General features: G+C 36.7%; 1 protein-coding gene across 3 annotated transcripts in view; it reads right to left on the bottom strand.

Moving 5' to 3' along the window:
• The window catches only part of Helz (helicase with zinc finger), a 152,299-nt gene that overhangs the window by 114,743 nt on the left and 28,117 nt on the right, over window positions 1-9,439 (bottom strand). For all 3 annotated transcript variants that reach the window (XM_010616799.3, XM_010616801.3, XM_010616800.3), the window contains 2 exons: window positions 5,290-5,414; window positions 3,620-3,676 (listed from right to left, as the gene is read on the bottom strand). In XM_010616799.3, coding sequence (XP_010615101.1) covers window positions 3,620-3,676; window positions 5,290-5,414 — 182 coding nt within the window. The remainder of the gene's footprint in view (window positions 1-3,619; window positions 3,677-5,289; window positions 5,415-9,439) is intronic.

The following is a 9,439-nucleotide window of genomic DNA, read 5'->3' as shown; positions in this document are numbered from 1 at the left end:
GAAGGAAGGAAGGAAGGAAGGAAGGAAGGAAGGGCGAGCAAGCCAGCCGTGGTGGCTCACAGCTATAATACTAGCACTCCAGGAGGCTGAGGCAGGAATATCACAAGCATGTGTCCAGCCTGAGCAACTCAGACCTTGTCTCCCAAAAAAGGAAAAGTAAATGGCTCAGGATGGAGCTCCATACAAAGACCCTGGGTTCGTTTCCCAGTACCACCCAGAAAAAAAGGAAAAAAAAGATCTCTTTAAAGTTTACATGCAGAGCCAGGGATTTAGCTCAGTGTGGTTCCACAGCCTGACTCACAAGAGCAAGGACCCAAGTTCAATCCCCAGTACCAAAAAATGAAAAATTTAAAAAATAATAAAAGTTTACATGCAAGGCCTATATGCCACAGTCCCACAACAACCCTTAAAATATTATTCTATTTTACATAAAGTATATCAGTATAAAAGCTAAGCATTTATTCAAGTATGAACATTTTTAATTTACTAAAATATAATTTGTCGAGGATTTAGCTCAGTGGTACTGCTGCCTGCCTCACAATTGTATGGAGTTCAATCCCTGGTACCAAAAAAAATAGAGAGAGAGAAAAGAAGAGGAGGGGAGGGGAGGAAAAAAGGGGAGGGGAGGGATTACTAAAATATATTTACTAAATACATAAGAGAAAGAATGGAAATGAAATGCCTTGGCCATAAAATACAACCTAAAACATCTGTAACTGCTGAAACACTAAAATACTGTGTGCACTAACCCTGCACAGTGGTGTTCACAGGTCAGCATCTGAGACCGACCACAGACCAGTTTGTTGTGATGCCACAGGTCTTCCACTGCGCATCGAGTGCGGGCCACATTACCAGGAGAGCTGATATGGAGCTCAGCCCAGCTGACTATGGGACACTGTTACTGTTTTTTTAGGGTTTTGTTATTTTTGCAGTATTGGGAACTGAATACAGGGCCTTGAGTGTGCTAGGCCTGCACTCTACCCCTTCGCTACATTCCCAGTCTTTTTATAATTTTTATTTTATGGGGGGGGGGGTCTTGCTAAATTGCCCAGATGGACTTTGAACTCGAATCGTCTGCCTCAACCTCCCAAGTAGCTGGGATTACCACCACACCCAGCTTCATATTTACTTTTTTGTTTGGTTGGTTGGTTTTTTTGTTGTTGTTTTCTGAGATAGAGTCTCACTATGTAGTTGAGACTGACCTGGAACTCACTATGTAGCCCAGGCTGGTCTCGTACTCACAGCGATCCTCCTGCCTCAGCCTCTCGAGTGCTGGGATTACAGGCGTGCGCCATCACGCCTGGCTCATACTTTTTAAACACTCTCTCTGTGTGCTCAAACCTCATGACAGAAGGGCAACATTGGTTAGGTCATGCCATTCAGTCATTACTGACACCTTCAGGGAAAACAGTCAATTATAACTGCTAGAAGTCATAAATTAAAAATCAAATCTATGACTAGACATTTCTAATTTTACCAAAGAATATTTATTATTTTGTTTTTATGAATCAGTCTTTAGTTCCAAGTCTTTATCCTCACTCATTAGTATTTGTAAGCTAAATATCAATTCAGCGCAGTCTTTAAACAGTAAATTGCTATTTTTAAATGTGTCATGTGCAATAATTAAACAAAGGTAGCATTGTTATTTAGCTTTTTCTAGATGGACCTTTCTTTTTGGCAACACTTAAAATTGAACCCAGGTCTTCACGCATACTAGGATAAACACTGTACCACTGATCTATATCCCCAGCCTGGAGTTTTTAAAAGAAACATCAACTCTCTAACCAAAAAGAATAGCATTCTGCTTACATAGACATTTCTACTACTCACCTTACACAGAAATTACAAACACAACTTAAGTCATTTCTTCTAATGATATAATCACAAAACAGTCAAGTGAGAGTTGTGTCCTTTTATGAAACAAGACTATAAATTTTTATTTTGTATATTTGCCTATTATTATCAGATACAAAGATGGTAATACAGTTGAAGCAATAAAGGAAGAGCAAATCCAAAAATCTTGATAGAATGAAAGGTCATTTACGTGCTCAAAAGTCTCAAACATTTATAATTACCTTGTTACTTCTTAGAAATTAGGGCCGGGGATTTAGCTCAGTGTGCCTGCCTTGCAAGCCAAGTTCCTGAGTTCGATCCCCAGTACCAAAAAAAGAAAAAACACTATACCCACACAATAGAGGAAATGGCTGTGACTTAATGAGAACTTACGAATCCTAGTTAATTCATATTAAAATAACATAAGACAAAGAAAATGACATTTTTTTAAATGTCTAATTTCAGCCATTAGTTTCTTTATCCAGGATCTGTAATCTGGAACTGTCTTCTCTGCTACTAGATTGGAAACGAGAATGCGACCCACAGGGGAACAAGGGGGGTGCCCAGCCTCTTCGCATCCCTTTCCTGGTCTGCAGCACTGTCCCTCACACTCCTCAAGAGACCAGGGCCTATTCAACTCTCAGCTCTTGTCTAATTATTCTGGATCCTGGCCACCTGATCCACTGATTTTTCCAGAAGAAACATTTATTGTTTTTCCTTAATATGAACTATATCTAGAGCTGTTTAATTAATTTACTTATCTGTCTCCTCCTGGGCCTCTACCTTTTCAGGTCACAAGGACCATTGATACCCATCCTGCTCAGTGCTATGTCTCCAGTACCATGCACAATGCCAGCACACAATTAGGTACTCAGGTCTTGCAAACAAATACCAAATCAGTCACTGTATGTGGACTGCCATTTAAAACCTGACAAAATGGATACTTTTAAAATAGGGGACCAGGGAATCAGCTCAGTGGTTCCACCACCTGCCTCACAAGCACAAGGACCTGAGTTCGATCCCCAAAATTAAAATAAAATGAAAAAAAAAATAGGATTTCTAAATAAACGTGCATTTAAATGCCTATATGAGGAATACATATAACTTTGAAATTATAAAGCTGTACATCTTTTCTATGACACTTTTGCCCATCCATCCCTGTGTCCTCCAAATCCTCCACTGGAGCACCATTAACCTTTATACACACGCATCGTTCCATCTCTTAAACCCACTCTCCAAAAATGTCCTTTTTTTGTTTGAGACGGAAGTCCCACTATGTAGTTCAGGCTGGCCTTGAACTCCCAGCGATTCTCGCAGTGGCCTCCTGAGTGCCGCAATTACGGAAGTGCTCCACCATGCTTGGCTAAAAATAATCTATTAAGTCAGACTTCCTTTGTTTAAAAAGATACAGAAAGTTTGAGAAATATCTTTGTGTTTGTTTGGGTTTTTAGTATTGCATTTTTAATATAGAATTTTCTCCAGCCAAAGGTAGTTAAAAACTGAAATTTCCCAATCATCATCCCCACTCTGAGGCTGCCAGAGACAACTGATAAAAGTAAGTGACAGAATAGAAGACCTGGCATGCAGGTGAGAACATGAGAAGCACTGTCCCAAAGATGGGACCAAACTAGGTTCCAGGGAAGGTGGCACCATCCCGCTATCCCCCTATGCAGCCCTCCCGCCTTCTTCTGCCTGATGCCACAGTGACTTTGCACTTTTTAACACAGAATGTTCACCAGCCAAAGTGAGTTAGACTTCGCCAAAGAGAGCCCTGAAATAGACTTACCTCCGTTTCTGTGAGAAGTGTTTTTAGTCTTGTCAAATCTTTTGTTACCATCCCATTCTGAAAGGGCACAACAGAGAAAAGTCAATATGACATTTAGCTCAATTCCTCTGTTGTTTCTAAAGTTTAACTGCAAAAAAACAATTGTTACCTCTCCCTCAGCCTCAATACCACCATCAGTGCTGGTAATACAGCTACATATCTACGGGGAAACTTTAAAAGGTTAAAAGGGAAAACTACCCAGTGTACCTTTTCTGGCACTGTGTTCACATCATATAAAAATTTAAAGTTAATGAAAAAATATATAACAGTTATCACTAGAGGAAAATATAAGCAAAGAGGAAAAAACAAACCTATAGCTTATTTCATTTTCCCTAAAACTAATGGGCTTATACATACAAAATGGTGAGCTCAAAAGTTATCCACAACTTAAAGAGATTCACATAAAATGATCATACCACTTTAAAGACAGCTTATTAATAAAGTTATTGAGAGAAAATATTCACCCTTCCGCAACTCAAATTTCACTTGAGATTTATGAGCAAATTACTCTTTACTACATTTTTTGTTTGTTTTCTACTGCACTGAGGATTGAACTCAGGGCCTGGCTCCTTTTACTAGCTTTAAATATAAACACCCAACAGGTAAAACTGTAAATGTTTAACTTATATATATAAGTCTTTTAAGGACAACATTATCTTAATTATAAAGAAGTTGAGTATGGCACATGCTTATAAGTCCAGCTTCTAAAGAAGGCTGCAGCAGGAGAATCAAAAGTTCAAGCATAGCCTGGATAAGTTAGTGAGACTCTTGCAAAACAAAATAAAAAGGACTGGGGATGTAGCTCAGCTCTTCCTCCCTGGGTTCAATCTCCAAAATCACCACCACCACAAAATAAAAGAGGGAGTCTAAGAAGGAAGAAGAGGATGAAGAGGAAGAGGAGAGATACATTCTTTGCCACCTGCTTAGAACTAAACAGCTATATAATTTTGCTATATCCACATCTGTGTACCTGATGAAATCAAGACACACTACCACGCTAAAAGAAAAATTTATTAAATAATACTGCCTTGGAAAATGTCTAAATTTCCCTGATGACTCAATATATTACACTCAACAATATACCAATAGTTTCCTAATTTCTATTTTTTTACCAAATATATTTCTTTACAATGAAATTTCAACTGTAGACTTTCAGTCTATATTAATTCAAAAGAATAAGGTTCAGAGAATTCACACTGTAGCAAAACATATAAGTATAGCATCATCAGAAATAGAATTATTATTTAGTTTAGACAGACTTAAGACATTCTATGAATAGCTGAACTTAAGAATACTATAAGAGGGCTATGTCCACATGAGCATGTTAAAGCCCAAAAATATTTTTAAGCTCTGTTAAATTCTATCTTTAAAGAAAATCAACTAGTTACCCTATACTTTCAAGTTTTTTAAAGCTCTTACAACTTTTAAATATATTATTGCAAACCACAAGAATCCGAAGATTAAACATTGGCTTTTTCAAAAGAAATGAAATCCCAAGATTCTCATGAACTTTGATTTCTGATAGGAAAAACTAAAAAGGAAAAATACACACTATTCTTTTCTGCAGTCTATCTTGGGAGTTGAATATGAATCTGTTTTCATACATTCATGAACTGAGCTTGTCAACATACCAGGGACTCTCCAGTCAGAGACTTGGCAAGGATGGTGGATACAGGTTGGAGCTTTCCTTTTAGCTGCATGCAGCAAAGCATGGCCCGAAAGGCACCCTCACCCTTGGCCAGTCCTTCTCCCAGCACTGCCATGAAAGAACAGCCATCATTAACCAGCTAGAATCCAATACACATCCTTCTTGATTACAACAGTAGTAACACATCATCACAAGCATAGTTTCTCATGTGCTAGAAGACTAACTTCAAACACAAGAGGAAAGCAGTAGTATTTCAGTTAGTTCTGTCCAAGACATACATATAAGGGAAGAAAATGAGCCTATCAAACTTACTATAACATATAGCTAGTTAGGATTATATCAACATCACAAACAGAACTAATCTTAAAGCTCTCTAGTTGATGCAGCTGGATAGAAGAAAGAACTCATACTCTATAGCACCACAAGGTAACTTTGGTCAACAATAATTAATTGTATATTTAAAAATAGCTAGTAGAGATTTTAAATGTCCCCAACACAAAGAAATGATAAGTGTTTGGGGTGACAGACATGCCAATTTCCCTGGTCATCATTACACATTTTATTACAAGTCATGAAATATATTATGCCTCATAAATACATTCAATTTTTATGTGCCAACCAAAAAGAAAAACTCCAGGTGGTTAATTTTTTTAAAGACTCTAGCACAAAAAAGAAAAATAAATTTAAAAGGCTCTAGCTTAGTGGTGATGTGTACCTGCAGTCCCAGCTATCAGCAGATTGAAGCAGGAGGATAACTTGAATCCGAAAGTCCAAAACTAGCCTGGGCAACACAGTGAGACCCCATCCGGGAAAAGATGGTGTCTTCAGAGAAAATCACTGTTTAACCTATGATTTCTAGTTAACTTTTATAAGCTTTTATAAGGCTAAATAAAATTCTCACACTTTGACAATGATGTAAAACCCTTTGCTATTAAAATGCATAAAAACTGAAATGGCAAATCTCACCACAGATATTCCTAAGCAATTAAAAATTAGCCTTTTGCCGGGCATGATGGTGCCCGCCTATAATCCCAGCACGCAGGATGATCGCTGTGAGTTCGAGACCAGCCTGGGCTACATAGTGAGTTCAAGATCAGTCTCAACTACATAGTGAAACCCCATCTCAAAAAACCAAAAAATAAAAATTAGCCTTTCTCAAAACCAGCATGATTAATTAAGAATCCAATTATCCAATGACCACAAAAAATACTACCCAAATTGCTGGTAAATATATTTAGATTTACTTTAATACAATCACAAGGGTCATATATATTTAACAATACAGATATACTCATTTTTATGCCACGTCATTTGAATGTATTTCTCATGGTGATTGCCAACGGTTCAATTAATAAAGCAATCTATATCTTTCTCTTTACTGATAAGTCCAAGATTCTATTCTTAGTTTATATATGTTAGCTCCTTTCACAAGAAAATAATATTTTGGAAATTGCACTTTTAAAAAAATAATTTCTGGGCTGGGAATTTAGCTCAGTGGTACTGGCACCTGCCTTACAAGCTCAAGGTCCTGAGTTCAATCCCCAGTACCAAAAAAAAAAAATTTCCAAGGTAATGTATGTTTGAATATAACACTATACTATATATAAAGTCCATGAGGATCTGTTCATAATATTTTGATTATACTGAATATACTCTTTCATCAAACAAATAACATTATAACCCTTCACCATAATTAAGCCAGGCACGGTGTTGCAATTCTATGATCCTACCAGTCAAGAGGCTGAGGAGCAGGATCACCATGAATTTGAGGTCAACCTGTGTTCCATAATGAATTCAAGGCTACCCTGAACTACACAGTAAGACCCTGTCTCAAAAAAAACAAAACAAAAAACCACATTAAAGGGCCAGGATATGATGATACCACCCCATCTGCCTCACAAATGCAAGGACCGGAGTTCAATCCCCAGTGCCAAAACAAAAAGCAAAAAAAAAATAATCTCACCACTTAACTTTACAGTCTTCACTTATTATTCAAGCTCTCCTATTTCTATCAATATTTATATAATCAAAAAAGAAAATAAATTCCCAGTCATTTAATTTTTGACAATAAATTAATGTGCCTTACACAGATACACATATATACATTTGGAGAGGGGGACAAAACTACATAAGCAGACTTTAAAAGGAGGCAGGCTTAAACCAAGTTTTTAACCAGAGGTTAAAATGACCATCTGTTACAGTATGACAGCTGGGTGTGGGTGGCATACATCTGTATCCCAGAATCACAGGTGGCTGAGGCTAGTTCGCGCAAACCTGGGCTACAGCTACATAATGAATTCAAGGCCAGACTAAACTATATAGAGACCCAGCCTCAACACCCACACACACACACAAAAAGTATAACGTAAACCAAAGAACGCAGTGGCAAATATCTCACGTAGTGTCCCTGTTGCCAACTTTTTGTTACACAGTACTTCTCTACCTCTACCCTCTGGTCTCTTCCCCTCTCCTTTCTAACTGTAATAAATAAAATATATTTGGACATGTGGGCTACAGCTTTTGAGGCATTTCATGTCGTTCCCACCAAGGTCTTTTATAGATAAAATGTTTCCTTTTTAAAATACATAAGGAAAATAAAAAGCCCTAAAAAGAATTCAATCCCTGGCACCAAAAAAGAAAATAAAATAAAAAGCCCTAACACTACTCCAAATTAGGTATTACCCATCTTTCCTAGACCTCTTCTGTATTTTACCTTCAGCTACCATTAGTATAATACAATTCTTTTTAAAATCCTGCTACTGCTTTTCTTTCAATATTTTGTTCTGGTCTTTAATCTGACCACAAAAATAATCTTTCATATAGTACCTCTGAGTGTGCAATGAACTTTAATTTTAAAATCTGTTTATTTCACCTGCATTTTCCTAAAAAAAATAAAGACTTCTGAATACCTTCCTTCTGGATGTTTTCATTCCATAGAAACACATGTCATTTCTCCTAATTTAATTTTAGAGTTTAGTTTAAATATTAGTACTAATTTTTTCGTAGCCCTCAAACCCCTTATTATGTACAAATATAAAATAATTCAACACAGTAAAAAGCTTTCAACAAAAGTAAACATAAAAACAAACCTAAAACTTGCTTTCCTAGAACATCATAAAAGTTTCTACTTCATCTATATACTTTTAAACTTTTTTATTTAAGGCACTATTAAAGTGATATTTGCAAGCCGGATGTGATGGACAGCAAGTTCAAGTCCCTCCTGGACAACTTAGCAAGACTGTCTCAAAACAAAAATGTTTCTGAAAAGGCTGGGAATATAGCTCAGTGCAAATCCCTAGTACCACAAAAATGTGAAGACATAGCCTGTGCTTAACAGAGAAAAAGGCAATTTGCTGCTTAGAGTGCAATTCAACTTCTTCTTTGTAAGAACCCTAACTTCAGAGATGCCTTATAGCAAAGTTAACTTCTGGTAACTTAAAAGTAAATTAAGATACTTTTTCTATAGGAAAAAAAATCTGTTTGACAATATTTTTCTATCTTAAAACTGTTGTCTTCTCCTCAGTTTCAAAAGTCACTATCTTATCTTCTCCTTTAAGTCCATACGGGTAATCCTGACTGTGGAAAAAGCAAGACTTTTTCAAATCTATTCAGGCACTCCCTTACCATTGTTTCCATGGCTAATTTGCACTTTTTTTTCCTCTTAACTTGCTTACTAAGAAAACCACAGATACTTTGCAACTCTTCTATTTTCCGTGCCTTATGGGAGACAGCTCTGTGCTCAAACAATCTTTAATTCTAGTTCCTCCTTTAATGAAATATTTACTGAGATTTTATAATGCAAGGTATTGTTTAATTTAAATATTTTTATGTATAAATGTAATTTCAGTTAATATAAAATTAACCCTAACATGTATTGCAGAAGTCAGAAATAGCATGAAATATACATATATAAAAAAGTCACTCATTACTGTAGAGTATAACTAGAAAATGGCTAGAGCAGGGCCAGGGATTTAGCTTAGTGGTTCCAGTGTCTGCCTCCCAAGCACAAGGTCCCAAGTTCGATCCCCCAAAAAGAGAAAAAAGAAAATGGCTAAAGCAGATATTCAGTCACACAACCATTATGAGACTCTGCAGTTGAGTTGACATTCAAAGACTATTCCTTAAACATTTAT

The sequence above is a fragment of the Fukomys damarensis genome, unplaced genomic scaffold (genome assembly GCF_012274545.1).
Source record: "Fukomys damarensis isolate Sample0158 unplaced genomic scaffold, DMR_v1.0_HiC HiC_scaffold_23, whole genome shotgun sequence".
Taxonomy (NCBI): domain Eukaryota; kingdom Metazoa; phylum Chordata; class Mammalia; order Rodentia; family Bathyergidae; genus Fukomys; species Fukomys damarensis.
Note: the sequence above shows the minus strand (reverse complement) of the source record. Positions and strands in the feature narration are given on the sequence as shown.